At 32.1% G+C, this 14,969-nt stretch overlaps 2 protein-coding genes across 4 annotated transcripts; both read left to right on the forward strand.

The window, feature by feature from the left end:
- The first annotated feature begins 3,371 nt into the window (after positions 1–3,371).
- LOC108323341 (EPIDERMAL PATTERNING FACTOR-like protein 3) lies at positions 3,372–8,674 on the forward strand. Of its 3 annotated transcripts, XM_052868346.1 has the most exons (3): positions 3,372–3,543; positions 7,657–7,709; positions 7,806–8,674. In XM_052868346.1, exons 1-3 carry the CDS (start codon positions 3,504–3,506, stop codon positions 8,037–8,039), a joined length of 327 nt encoding a protein of 108 aa, XP_052724306.1. In that variant the 5' UTR covers positions 3,372–3,503; the 3' UTR covers positions 8,040–8,674. The 3 variants fall into 3 exon arrangements, with proteins under 3 accessions (XP_052724306.1, XP_017411246.1, XP_017411247.1); XM_017555757.2 differs by lacking the exons at positions 7,657–7,709; positions 7,806–8,674 and adding an exon at positions 4,143–4,718 and having other exon boundaries at positions 3,385–3,543; XM_017555758.2 differs by lacking the exons at positions 7,657–7,709; positions 7,806–8,674 and adding an exon at positions 4,149–4,718 and having other exon boundaries at positions 3,397–3,543.
- A 1,326-nt stretch (positions 8,675–10,000) lies between these two features.
- Positions 10,001–13,414, forward strand: LOC108323328 (coatomer subunit zeta-2). The gene is made up of 6 exons (XM_017555749.2): positions 10,001–10,156; positions 11,247–11,406; positions 12,478–12,625; positions 12,706–12,783; positions 12,859–12,943; positions 13,178–13,414. Exons 1-6 carry the CDS (start codon positions 10,145–10,147, stop codon positions 13,235–13,237), a joined length of 543 nt encoding a protein of 180 aa, XP_017411238.1. The 5' UTR covers positions 10,001–10,144; the 3' UTR covers positions 13,238–13,414.
- Positions 13,415–14,969: the final 1,555 nt, after the last annotated feature.

Here is a 14,969-nt window from a genome sequence, read left to right on the forward strand (position 1 = left end):
TGTGAAGCACGCACCTCCAAACTTTTTCCCCATTTCAATACTTACAACCTTCCGTTTTTCTTCCAAATTTCTTAATATAAATTGCACCTAAGATAAAGATTTAGGATTAAAAGTTCCACCTTCCTTCCTTTATCTTTGCCTTGATAGTTGTTAATTAAAAATGTTAGCATAAAAAATACAAAATAAAATTATCTCGTATCTTTAATGTTCAATGCATAATTTTTTTGTGTTGTGATTTTTTTTTAATTTCACACAAAGCACAATTTGTGCAAACACAACCGTTAACATGTATTATACTTAAAATAAAAGAAAACAAAAAGTTGCCCAAAAATATTATTTAAAATTTTACTTCCTAACATGTCATCGCATAATTAGGATTTTTTCACTAAAACTTTTTAAACTTGACCAAAATTAGAGGGATATGGAAAACTTTGATATTTAAGAGTTATGTCACTCGCAAAAAAAAAGTGTGTATGTTTACAAACTTTATATTATGTCTTTTGTTGTATAGCACCTTAAAATTATGATAACATAGTATGTGGAAAATCATTATCTTGTAGTATTACTATTTTTATGATTAAGGCAATAATACATATACGAATATGACTATAATTAATGTAAAATTAGGTGATGATTATAATTAAAATTCGGAAATTAATATAAAAAGAAAGTGATATTAAAAATAATAGTACAACTGTTTAATTTTAGACAGAGAAAAGATTGATTTTGATCTTTTGACTCTCAAGCATTAACTCCACGACTGGTCCATCTCTCATGTTGAAAAATAAAAACCGATTTAAGACAGCTTCGCATGCAGGTTTGAACTTTTACTTATCTCACGATAAAGAATAATACACACTTACAAAAAAAAAAAACTATATGGATTTCAATTTTGAAACATCTACTAAATTAAATTTAAAAGATAAAAAATAATTTTAATATAGACGGTGTTTCATATGAAGCCAAAGCAGATTATATGTGAAAGTAAAGTGGATTATATGTGAAGGAAGAACAAGAAAACAAAACATAGTAATATGAATGGGAGACAAAAAAAAAATGCAGAGCATGAAACATAGTATTTCCTGGGACCGACGCGAAGTACGGCACATAATGTCACGTTCAATTCATATTCAAAGGTCGAATTTAGGGTTTGTTTTGATTATTTAATGTAGAATGTCTTTGTTTTCAACGCGTTTCACTTCTGATTCATGGTCATGAGGAAGCGTTGGTCATAAATATATGTGTATAGTAGTTGTGAATAGCTTGCGCAAGACGTTCAGCTACATATGCGTGACTCCGACCTTGACTTGGTTATGTTCTGTCGTGAATCATCAGTTTTTTTTTTTCACGTACAGTTTGTGTGAGCCATGTTCTCCACACCCTCCTCCCATGTGCACCATATGCCCAAAACGGAATACCAAAAAAGTCTTCCTTAATTTAGAAACTCAGAATTTTAAGGGTTTGTGATCGAGAGATTTTCTCCATTCACTTGTTTTTCTTCAAGAAAAGTTTAACTCAAAAGAAGATTTTTAGGTCTTTTTCTGATTTGGTTATGAAAATATGTGTTCGTAGTTGACTCTGTAATGCCATATTCGGGGGCATTTACTTGCTTCGATGTAGTTAGGTCAAATGGTGAATTCAAAAGTTGTTTTCTTGCACCTCCATAGTTACCTGCATCTGCTATCTTTAAAATAAAGATGATAGATACCCTTTATCCTTTATTTCAATGTCATGAATTATCTATTTTGAAAATTTCTTAAAAAGAACTTGAAATAAACTTTTTAAAGTAAATATTTTAAAATATATATGTTATGACTTCGTAATTGAGATAAGATTGTGGCTTTAATTGAGATAAGATTGTCAAGATAAATTATTATATTTGAAGTTTTATTTGATTTTGAATTTAAAACTCAGTATTATAATTTTGTTTTTAAAAATTACTTAAAAAGATAGAAATTTGTATTTAAACTATTTTAATATTTGGAAGATTATGAAATAATTTTTTTTAAACAAAAGACATATGAAATATTTTTTAAAACAAAAATTTCAAAACAAGCTTTCTACTTGCATTAAGGAAGTGGGAGCAACACTTTCATCACCATCTCATTGATGATGATTGTTATAGTTGTTACTAACACAAAAATATTAGGTTAGAATACATAACTTGATCAATAGATATCGAAAATATAGATAGAGGTAAATGAGGATATAAAAGATGAAGTTATTATCATATAACTGAGGATCTGTTCACTTGAAGGGAATGATTTGAGAGAGATAATTGATGAATTTGAGTAGATTTAAGAGTAAAGTGTGTGTTAATTTTTTTAAGGAATTTAGAAGTGATTGAAAGTGGATTTGAAAGTAAAATTTATACAAACTTATGAAAGATTTGACTAATGTGATAGATTAAAAAATATTTTAATAGATAGAAAGCAAAATATTATCAAATTGTCATGGTAAAAGTAATATAAAATATATTTTTTGGTAAAAATAATAATTTAACCCAAAATAGAAAACAAAAATTAAAGAAAAAATAGCTCCTTATCAAAATACCATATTTGGAAATTTTTATCACTTAAAGGAATGAGTAGCCACATATCCACCATCACAACAACACATGCAACAGAAAAAATTGGTTAGAGCATTAATATCTTCCCAGTTCACGCATTTGAAGCTCATGGAATCGATTACAAACATAAAATTATACACAAATTTGTTTACACTAATTCTTGTTAATTATACAAATTTTATATTATTTAAAATGATTACAAATAACATATCTTCGTATATTTGTTGTGGTGTATCTCTAATGTAAGCTCCAAGCTTCCTAAGGCTCCAATGACAACCGAAACAATGTTGTTATCACGACGAGACTCAATGGCAAGAATTTGAAAAAGACACCTCAACGACAATGATTGTAACGGCAACCAAAGCGTGGTGCAGGGAGAAAGAATATATTAGTTTTTGAAGATGCAACTGGTAATCATGGGACTGCTGGAAGCAAAACTTGGCATTGGTATTTTTTTTTTGGGTTTATAGGCTTTTACCTATCAAATTGCTATTGACACCCCGCAAAGTGTTATTAGTTTTCTCACTTTATCTGCAAAACATTTTAAAATACAAAACTTTATTCATTTTATATGAGGTTAAGTCCGTAAATAAAGTTATATATATATATATATATATATATATATATATATATATATAATATTAACACATATTTCGTACATGTAAAATTTTAATTACTAAATACATTAAAATTTATATTATTTTAAAATTGAAATATAATAACTAAGTGAGTTACAATAGTATTATAAATTCAATGGCACATAGAATAGTGTTTAACTAGTTTTTAATAGTTTCATGCTGTAAAAAGTTTACATGTTTTTTCTATTACATAAAATTTCATTAGAGAACAAAGCTGGAAAAGAATAAAATAAAAGAAGTTGAAGAGAAGAAAAAAGAAACAGCCTCAACTCAACTGAACACAAGCGTAAATTTCAATGGCGGAAAGGGATCGCAAGCCCAATGACTCGATTTCAGGTTATCATCATTCAAAGTTTTCATCTTTTCTTAATTATGGTTTGAAAATTCTTAGGATTCACTCTGGGTATCGTGGGCTTTCATCTTTCACCTATTGCAGTTTCTGATCTTGTGACCTTATTTTCAAGAGATTGCCTTTTACCTGATCTTGTTGAAATTGGTTACGATATGGTAATAGCCTTGGAATTCTCAAGTTACTATCTGTTGTGGTCTGTATTGAATCTAGAAGGGAAGAGGAGGATGTGAGAAAATGGTTTTCAATTTTCATTTTTGTTTTTACCTATAATTACAAACATTCACATTCTTTTTCTCCTTTTTAAGGATTTGTTTAACGAGAAGTGAAAGTAGAAAATTGACAAAAGAGAAATTTTCTCAGCCCTAATTCATAATATGGTTACTGCTGCTTGCCCATTGCTGAAATTTCCTTTCTTTCTGGTTGTGGACTTGTGGGGAAGATTGGGAGATTATTTGATTTCTTAAGTTGGAATTGTTGGTTAAATGTTTTTGGTGTATGCATGGACTAATTCATGATATGACACTTTTTTTTTCTTCCAAAAAACATTAAAGACTTAAATTGTTTGTATTTTGTTTCTCGGAAGAAAAAGAGGTAAAATCTCCAAACTTTTTTGAGAGAGCTAAGGAGGAGTTTGAGGCAGCATTTCATCATGACAAATCGCCTCACCATCACAGAGAAACTCATGGGAGAAGTGACGACATTGATGAGAAAACTCCATCTGATGAAGTCAAAGGGCCAAATGTGTTTGAACGGGTGAAGGAGGAGTTTGAAGCTGTTGTTGAGGCCATTCACCCCAAGAAAGAATCTGAATCTAGCACACCAAAAAGGGATGGCTAGGGTGTACCCTTATTTTTTTATAACCAAGGAGTTTGAAGACTTGTCTTGGTGTTGTTAACCATCTAAACTACCATGTTTGGCTTCTCGGTTTATCTTTCTTTTCTTGTTGTCTCAATTATGATGTATAAATAGTAATTGATTTGTGTTTTCAATTGATTATATGAACGCATAGTCCTCTTCTATTCTTTTCAGAAAAAAAGGAAAGAAATTGTCCCTGGTTTGGTGGTAGATTATCGATGTGAAAGTTTAGTTGTAAACTCTGATCTGTAACATCATCTAGTACAGCGGAAGGATTTATGATTCACAAAGTATTCCACTCTTTTATTAGGCATTTAACTTTGTACTATCAAAACATTTAGTTGCACATATCATCTGCATATAATAAAATTTGGGATTCAGTTACAATAATATTGGTGTCTAATTATATTTTAATCCGCTTTAGCAATTCTATCTCGTGTTGTCTTTTCCTCTTGCCAATCTATATATTTGCCGATCCAGATTTAAATCTTACCAAAAATGATAAAACTGGTCTTACTGGTAAGTTAACTAACATTACATATATGGCATTGAATTCCATTAGAGTATCAATATTGGAGCAATAGCATATGATGCTCTGAGTTAGGGATAAGTTATTGGTTGGTGCAGGGAAGTTTGATTTGGTTTGACATGTATGCATTTAAGAATATATATGATGATGGCCTCTCCACCTCCTGTTAAAAGAGTGTTTGGAACTATGACTCCAACGCATATATTCATGTTAAGCAATAAAGCAGAAGCTTCTATTAGTAGTATATGAAAGCAGAAGCTTCTATTAGTAGTATATGAGGAACGCGGAAAATGGCATCAGATGCGAATTCAGACACTTAGCAGAAATTGTAAATCCTCCATTATCTGAGAAAATTTTGTACATCCTATAAGCAGCACAAAGTATGTAAGTAATACTGATTTATTTCATGAAAAATCAAAGCAATCCTTGCATGAACTAGATTCCACGTTATATAATAAAAGCTAATATACCGTTATATATTTGAAACTTATTTTAAAGTACTAAGAAGATTAATAGAAAAGTTACAACAGAAGAATATACCGTTACTCTTTCATTTCCCAATTAACGTTACTTGAACAGCCAAACATTCATGCAAACTATCTAACTCGTAAAGCTATATTTTTCTCCCTCATGTTTTTCCTTAACTCCTTTTCAGCAGCCCTAAACTCTATATTATTTTTACTAGGGGGTCTTTTCTGTCACTTTCTTAGCAACTGTCTGCAGGTATGTAGGTAGATAGCATCAGCTTCCTTGTCTATATAGCACATCAACATTGAAATATCCTTTTACTCAAATCACTCTCACCTGCCCCATAACCATAAGTAATAATTCCCAGACAATAGGGTTCACCCACATTGCACAAAAATGAATTTATGGGTGCATTTTTTATTGAGTCATGCCTTCCCTTGATTGTCCTTTAACATGATTGATGGATGAACTATTCAGGTCATTTTTACTAACCTTTTTTATAGCATCACCGAGCTTATTTATTGCATATATCTGAAACACTTGTTATCACACAAACTGCACTGGCTGCAGTCAATTACAACACAATAATGTCTACATTACATTTCCTAATAAGCTTAACAAAGAAAAATGACATAATATAACACTAATACTTAATGGCTACTTAACCTATAACTCACCGAACTCTCTTTGCTTAATTATGCATGCCTTGTTTGTTCTCTTTCTTCCATGGTGCTTTTGTACCATAATAAATCATGTAACTGTCTGCAGTCAATTACAACACTATAATGTCTACTTTACAGTGCCTAATAAGCTTAACAGAAAAAATGACATAATATATCAGTAAAACTTAATGGCTACTTCACCTATAACTCACTGAACCCTCTCTGTTTACTTGTGCATGCCTTGTTTGTTCTCTTTCTTCCATGTTGCTTTTTGTACCACAATAAATGATATAACTGGAATATGCTCTTCATTTAATGCGGGAAAATATCCAGCAGGTGAGTGGGACACCCAAATTCAATGCCAAGTAGTAAAGTAATAGCCCAGATTGGATGTTAATAAGGAGACTTGTGTAGGTTCTCCAACAACCAACCCTTGGAAAGTTGAGAATGTTACCGTATTTAATTCGTTAACTAACTCATTAAATTTCTTTTCCCGCAGAACTGAATGCTTAGAGACTGGTGCTTTTTACCACTTTAAATGACTGGGTTTCTGTTGTTGATTTCTTTCTTCCACATATGGCAATGAAAGCATCAGAAAATGGGAAAGGCTTTGTAAGTAGTGTGTGGTCTACACGTCAAAGTTTTTATTTTTTTATTTTTAATCTGAATTATAAAAACTTTATAGGGGCCTTGCAGGTGTTTCAGACAACCAGGCCCTAAAAGGGTGCTGTTATTCTGAATTAGTGGACCACCATAAATAGCACTACTAATTTAGATTGATTTGAGAGAGAAAGGTTTGTTGGCTTGTTTTGAAAGGTAAGTTATCCAAGGTTATATGCAGAAAGACAGTGGAAAAAAGACTAGTCTTTGGACTTCCTACTGAGTTGTCAAATGAAGGTGAAAATTGCTGTGGATTTTAACTATGTGACAAGAAAACTGAATCTCTTGCTTGTGAAGCAAAATCTCTTGGCCAATGCGTAGGTTTTAAAGTGTAGCCTTAGAATGTTTGGGGGTCCCGGCCTGCTTTTTGGGATTTGAAGCTTGCAAGCTCCTTTGGTATCCTTCATATATTCCAGCAATCATCCCTAGCCACTTGTTATGAATGATTTGAACCCTGCACGTCTCTCACAACATTATCATCAACACAAACATCACCCCAAACATTACCATCAACAACAAACATCATCTGATTACATCCATCATTTGCACTTTTGAAGAAAGAAAAATGATAGGAAGATTATTCTGTTTTCTGCTAGCACTGCAAATAGTGAGTTTGGTTTCTGCAGTAAGGAAGCCATTTCTTCCAGGTTAGTTACACTTACACACACCGTTCTGAAGATTGACTTCCTTCTATTAGTTGCAATTGTAGGTTTATCATACCTCAACTGTAACTTATAAATTAGCTGTGATATTTCTCCAAAACTTTTCAAACATACTTGTAGTAAGAAAATGGCATTTAAATGGCTTGCCCTCAGAACTTTCAGCTCAGTGTACATTTTTAGACTCTTGATCATCTCGTTAAACTGTAGTTGGTATGCTTCTCTCTTTCTCTCCTATGTTAACTGTTGTCCCTTCCTTTTCAGCCCAAGAAGAGGTTCTACAATCTCCACCACCATATACTACAGAATCAAAAAAGGTGCGTTTATCTCTCTTTTGTTTGGAACTGGGTGGTATACTTGGTGTACTGATGAACCAATGCGTTATTGCATTGTGTTTTCTATCTATGTTAAAGGGTTTCATGGACATAGACACCTCAGAGACAATGCAGGAAGCATATGATAGAGGAGTGAGCAAAATAGGGTCAAGTCCACCAAGCTGTGAGCACAAGTGCTATGGTTGTGTTCCATGTGAAGCCATTCAAGTTCCCAGCACCAGCACCAGGCGCAGCCATTTGGGTATCCAGTATGCAAATTATGAGCCTGAGAGCTGGAAGTGCAAGTGTGGTCCCTCCTTCTATAGCCCGTGAACACTGTTCATATCTGCTAAATATTGTTGATATAATGTAATGACATGATATCACCTCTCAAGTTCATACATAATATCCCATTGTAGTTTGTGGAAACGTGCCCTCTTATTAACATAGTTTGTCAAATCAACACTATCTTTACAACCACTGTCAAGCAGATAAATCTCAGGCTAATCTTGAAATATTAAAACGCAAACGCTCTATATGAATAGATGCATTTGATAAGGTTAGCTGGATTTTGACATCAGAACCTTTTGAAAACTCAACAAGACAAAAACAGAAACAAAAAGAAAAAAAGAAGCAAACAGATTCCATCCAAAAGCATAGTTGCAAGGTCTGACCCATACATTTTCATGGCCTCAACCGATTTATCTTCATTTTAGGAAATGTTTATAGGGGTTATAGGTTTGCAGTCCCAATCTTTGCACTCTTCAGTCCTCTCCCTGGCAATCAGCTATCTCATATCACTGACTTACCAGCGTAGGTGCAAGCTTAAACAAAATAAGTGGACCAAACATAAATGGAGATTGAAAGAGATAATGTGATTCAGATTAGGCTTGATGTCACATCCATACTCCGTTTTTCTGAGCACCCATTTCACATTTTTTGACTGCACTGGAATTTATGTTGTACAAAATCACATTGAAATTTTAGTTAATATATTTTAGATAAATATTCACATATTTGATCACATGTATTAATGAACTTAAATTTGATTTTTGAATTTTCTTATCAGGGTTTTTCCAAGTCTACTTGGTCAATGATGATTTCTTCTTGTCATACTTACAGATCTAACGAGTTCTGCAACACAATGAAAATTAATTACAGATGAAAATGAGGAAAGATTTGGTTGTGCTCCTTCATATCATTCGAAATCAATTTTGTAAATGCAAACACTAAGATATATTTATATTCATTCTACCATTCGATAAGAATTATTCTGGTTTGTTCTATAACACAGACTATTTTTGGTATATCAGACGAACTCTATGGAAGCTTAGTAGCACTTTGATTCCATTCTGCTCTGAATAAAAATATTAGAATGCAACAGTCTCCAGTATTATATAGCCAAGAATTCAATAACATTGCCAACTAAACATATGCACCAGAAGGCGTGATAACCAAAAGCTGCACATGAATTATTAAGTGAGTAATAAATTGTGATACCTGCGGAGAGTGATGCTAAATGTTACATCTATATATGGTTAACTGTCTGAGGTAGTTCCTTAAACATGTTCCAAATCCAAACAATCAAAGGCAAAATGTAAAGAGCCTTACAGTTCCAGTGCAATACATAACTAAAAGCTGCACTTTTTACGATTCATCTGCTGCCACGATTCGCGTGAAACACACTTCAAAATCCGGTCTCATAAGGGCATCATTATACTGTATTTGTTGTTCATTCCTTCATTTATGTTATAAATTAAGAATCAGTAAACCATGGTCCATATATAGTGCCAGTATCAACATATCTTAACTTTGAAAATCTACTTTAGATGATTGGTTCTACTTTAGATGAATTTCATTTTATTTTCTAATAGTTTATTGCTGTCACAGCTGAATTTGTTTTTTTTTTCTTTCTCTAAACTGTTTTGAATTTCAGGTAGTTAAATATAATTAACTTTAAGATTCTATGGTTACAGTATTAATGACAGTTAAATACTCTAAATTTTATGACCATATTTATCAAATAATTTTTTTTTTCAGAAAAATAGGAAATTGAAAATTTTGGACACATAAGTATATGAGAATTGTATAATAATAAGATTAAATAATTTTAAAATAGATATTTTTCTGTGTAATTTCTTACAAGTAGTGACAGAGATAGTGTGGAATATTCAAGAATTTATATTTCAGGTTTTGTTTGGGGTTTGTGAACCTGTGTGTAATTTTTGTGACAATTGCTTCTGTCCTTAGCAGAAATTGGAGTAATAGTATACTAAACAGAAATATTTTTCAACAAAAACAAACAGGCGTATTTTTATTTACCATATTGCCCTTCTCTCTTAATAAGATTAATTTCAATTTCTTATTTGCTCCCTCTCTGCTCACAGATCTTCCATTCCAATATTTGTAGCGCAGTGCAAAACTGTCTTCTCTCTGACATGGCATCTCAAGTAAGCCTCTTTTTCTCTCTGCAAAATCTTCATCTCAGAAATCTCATATCTTGTGCACACAAATCACAATTTTGTATGCATATTTAGCTAAATATGATAGGTTCGCGAAAAACTATGAAATGGGTTGAATTTTGATTTTCTTTCCCCTCGTAATGGATCCGTTGGAGCACGAACTTATTCCCGTAAATCTAGGGATTGGGTTTCCAAAAAGTTCTTATTTAGCTACTGTTTATTGGATCGTCAAGTGATGTGGAGTATGAATAATGATATACGTGTGAGTGGGTGTTTTAATTTGAGATGTAGGTTCACTCTCGTTTCAGATCTGTTTGTAACATTTTTCTTCTGAGTGTTTAATTTTTTAACTTTCTGGCATAAATGTGTTGATTTGTTTCTGGGTTTGCATCAGCTTTTGAAAACATGGTACTTGCTCGGTATAATTGATGATAATTAAGAGAAAGGAATTCAAAGATTAATTATTGTTTTCATGTACTCTAACGTCTGATGATTAGTGAATGTGCTGGAAAGCATATTTGTACATTACTGTATGAAGTGAACACTATGAATGATACTCTGTTATTCAACTTACGAGATTTTTCACATATTTTCCAATGTTAAATGTGGTAAGCAGCAGTTTTGCTAACATTGCAATTTATGCACTTTTTGGATAAACTTCTCAATAAGTACTTGAAAAGAAAATAGTAAGACAATTTCGGTTTCTTCTAGAAGTTAAAATTAGTTTATGCATAAATTAATTCATAGATGTTCTCGTTAAAGTCTTTAGAAGCTGATTTTTACATATACATAAGCTAGTTTTAACTAACTGAAAAGCTTAATTCATTTCACCTTTTTATTTTCTCCTCATATTAGTACATGTTGAGAAGTTAGTGTGAATAGAGAATTACTAGGTAATGCCAGCTAGTGAAAAAAAATTATTGATTACCGATTTTTATTTTCCCATAAACGATGATGTCAAAAGGAAGCTGTTGCACTCACTCTGCTTGCATTTGCTTTCATTGGGGAGAAGCTTCTGATATTTGTGATAAGCAAAGGGCTCTTTTAATGACTGGCTGCTGTATTGTTACATTTGTAGGGTTTGTGTCCTTTGATAAAGAATATTCTTCTTTTGGACTCTGAAGGGAAGCGTGTGGCAGTCAAGTATTACTCAGATGACTGGCCGACAAACAATTCAAAGTTAGCTTTTGAGAAGTTTGTATTTAGTAAGACTGTTAAGACAAATGCTCGTACTGAAGGTAAACATTACAGTTTAACAACCATATCCATGAAGTCATTTTGTTTTGTATTTGGTTCTAGAGGTGGCCTTATCAATCTGATTATGGTTTTTTGTGTTATAAAATTTTGGTTATTGATTAATCTATTTTGCACTTTGGTTTGATCTTTAAATACTTCTTCTGTCTGAGCATTTCTTTCAAGAATTCTATTAACTTCCGTACATAGCTTATATCCCGACATTAAAATATGATTCACAATGTTAAACCTTGGACTAAATAATAAAGTGAAGTATTTTCATGTTAAACCTTTGATAATGCCTAAGTGTAGAATGTTCAGTGGAATACTTAAGTGACTTGGTTCTCCCCTCGCAATGAAGGGAGGATTCCCCAAGCATTTGTGTCCTTATAACAACTTGTATTAGAGTTAGTTGCTGGTGTCTCCAAAAGGATATGGAAGGACTTACCAGAAAGGCCAAGTTAAGCATTGTAGAGTGTCAGCTCCTTGGACACTGGCTCTCAATAGCAGTGCTATGGTACAGACATGGGGTATTAAGGGATGTTTAAGTATCACATCGAGTGGTACAAGATGCTTAGTGGAGTACTTAATGTTTTGGTTTAACCCTCTTAATGACTAACTGTTAAGGGAGGGATCTCAAAGTGCCTTGATGTTTATCATTTTTCTTTTAAGAAAATCCTTTGTGCTTTATATGTATTAAAAGTTTTGCCATGGTCAACCGTACTGCTATTATATATAGTATTTTGGTTTGTCCTTATGATTCATGTTAATTGATGAGCAATAAGATTGAAAAGTTTATTAACTTGTCATTAGTGGGGATAAGTGATATACAAAGATAGTCTACTGTATTGATCTCAAACATATGATGGGAACATCCCTGACAACTCTAGGCAGGATTAATCTTTCCTTTATTTCCCTTCCCAGGAATCAACATGAAATCAATAGTTCAACGAAAGCAGCTATCAGCATAACATACTAATGATATTTATATGTTATTGTTCAAGAAAGGGACACACTTCCGCATGTATTATTCATGTTTCTATTGAAACTGATTTGTCGTTTACAATTATCTGCAGCTGAGGTAACACTACTTGAGAACAATATCATCATTTACAAATTTGTACAAGACTTGCATTTCTTTGTTACTGGTGGTGATGATGAAAATGAACTCATTTTAGCATCAGTACTTCAAGGTTTCTTTGATGCAGTCACCCTTCTATTGAGGTATTTTTGGTTGTATTTTATTATCTGGATCTAAAATTTGATGAACCTTTAGTGATCATGTTGTGTGTGCCTTTATACAGGAGCAATGTTGACAAAAGAGAGGCACTTGAGAACTTGGATCTCATTCTGCTGTGTCTTGATGAGATTGTTGATGGAGGGTATATATTTCTTACACAACTTTTATTTCCTCAAAAAGTAGTTTAATTTTTTAATAGTATTGTTTTTCCTTGAAGGATGATACTTGAAACAAATGGAACTCTTATTGCTGAAAAAGTGACCTCTCATAGCTTGGATGCTGATGCCCCCTTGTCTGAGCAGGTAATGCAACTCTGTTTTGGCTTGGTTTCTGTTATTAACGTGCGTTTTCTGTTGGGCTGTAAAACACAATTGCACAAAATCTGCCATATAGATCGATGATGGTTAGGTTATTCCCCGAAGTAATATTACCTTTGATAGCAATTTTTCTATACCACATTTTTGCAAGCCAACTTTTAGAATAACAATGGCATGTACTTCATCATCAATCTAACAGTAATTTTCTGAATATTGCAGACACTGACTCAAGCTTGGGCTACAGCCAGAGAACATTTGACAAGAACCCTTTTAAAATGATGCTTGCACACACCAAAAATGCTTATTATTGAATGGCCAATTTTTTGTCTGTTAATGAGAGTTGTTCTATCCCCTTATTTGTGGATTATTGTTCCGGGCACCATACCATTGTCCTGAAAAGTGTGTACCTCCTGCATTTTAGTCATTATTTGCCAAATTCAAGACTACAATTCATCATCCGCTTAGTTTTCAGTGGTTATATATAATTCCAAAGGTTAAATGAACTTTAATCCTATAAAACCTATTCCATGCTCATTCATTAAGCAGACATGATATACCTGTTCTATCACCTGTCCACAATCCACATACAATAGTCACATCAACATTTTGGAATAATCTTATGACGTTTTTTTAACATTTCGTTGGTTAAAACTATTAAAAGGTGAATTTTATGTTAATTAGTTTATCATTTATTCTCATTTCTCTTTAATCACTTGAAAACTGTCTGTCTTTGATTTCCTGTCTAAATTACTGCAATATGTTTCACGATTACGCGACTTTTCAAAAGAAAAAAAAATCTTTAGACAAGCAATATCCAAAATATAGATTTTTCTAATATAAATTAACAAAGGAACAACTGTAATTCATTTGTGTAAGAAACACCGCAAGATCCTTGTAACGCCAAAACTACTTAAAGATCAAAACCTAAATACTTAATCAAGATTGAAAGTTGGAAATTTAAAGTGAATCTAAGTTTTATATTTGGATAAAAATTAAGAAGTTAAACATCATATATAAATATCGAAATCTATAAATTTATTATCTTGAAATTTTTAATTAAAAATAACGTTAATTTTTATATATAAATTAGACTTAAACTGTTATTTGTCTTTTTGGTAAACTCCCTAAATTTCCACATTAAGATTGGGTATTTTGGAGATTTATGTTTTGTATCCAATTATTTCAGAAGAGTTTATATATGTCAATTCTTACTCTCCTTTTAGTCTGTTAATCTAATTTCTACACTAAGAATCTACAATATGGAAAGGGAAAATATCAAGTTTTTTTTTACCCTCTTAGATATTCTTTACTTTTTCTCTTGTATTTCACAACTTTTTGTGTCAAGAAGCCAAAAAAATTTCCTCATTCTCTAACCATTTCGATTTTAAAAAAACTATCTTGATATTTCTTACATTCTATTGTTTGGTAGTGTATCAATTTCAATTTAGTATAACATTATACTACAATTTTAAACTATAAATTATACATTCAAAATGTAACTTATACCTCTAGAAAGATTTATTTATTATAAATTTCAGTTATATAACCAAGGCTTAAAATATTAGTGAGATAAAAACTTCAATCCATTGGGTTTACATGCAAAAGCTACCATTTAGCACTCAACTATTTCACTGGAATATAACCTTAAAGTCACGTGTAAACGTCAGAAATTCACCACAACATTCCTATCCGTTGGCTTTTCAAAGAGTCATGAGGCAGAAATTCCCTGAATAAACTGTTATCAATGTTGTTCCCAAGAGTTCCCACTGTAATAATAAACAGTGACATGGTTCTGGTTTTCTCCTATGCTAAACTTATTTTTCTTATATACATATATAGTAGGAATGTGACTTGGATTTTGTCCTGTGGATGGAATCATTTTAACGATTGACAATTTCACATGCAACGTAAACAAAATCACACTGAACTCTTTTACCCCTACAATAGTTATGGTAATGTTGTAACAAAATTTATGGAAAATTCAAAATCATTCTTTTTCTTCTTGAATTTG

Source organism: Vigna angularis, chromosome 9, assembly GCF_016808095.1.
Source record: "Vigna angularis cultivar LongXiaoDou No.4 chromosome 9, ASM1680809v1, whole genome shotgun sequence".
Taxonomy (NCBI): domain Eukaryota; kingdom Viridiplantae; phylum Streptophyta; class Magnoliopsida; order Fabales; family Fabaceae; genus Vigna; species Vigna angularis.

What these genes read in the sequence shown, in the direction of transcription:
- LOC108323341 (XM_052868346.1), top strand. Translation starts at nt 3,504, where the DNA reads ATGGCGGAAAGGGATCGCAAGCCCAATGACTCGATTTCAG. An exon ending in GCCCAATGACTCGATTTCAG is followed by an intron (nt 3,544 to 7,656) that starts GTTATCATCATT and finishes CTTCCTTTTCAG; the next exon opens with CCCAAGAAGAGGTTCTACAA. An exon ending in ATACTACAGAATCAAAAAAG is followed by an intron (nt 7,710 to 7,805) that starts GTGCGTTTATCT and finishes TCTATGTTAAAG; the next exon opens with GGTTTCATGGACATAGACAC.
- LOC108323328 (XM_017555749.2), top strand. An exon ending in GCAGTCACCCTTCTATTGAG is followed by an intron (nt 12,626 to 12,705) that starts GTATTTTTGGTT and finishes GCCTTTATACAG; the next exon opens with GAGCAATGTTGACAAAAGAG. An exon ending in ATGCCCCCTTGTCTGAGCAG is followed by an intron (nt 12,944 to 13,177) that starts GTAATGCAACTC and finishes TGAATATTGCAG; the next exon opens with ACACTGACTCAAGCTTGGGC.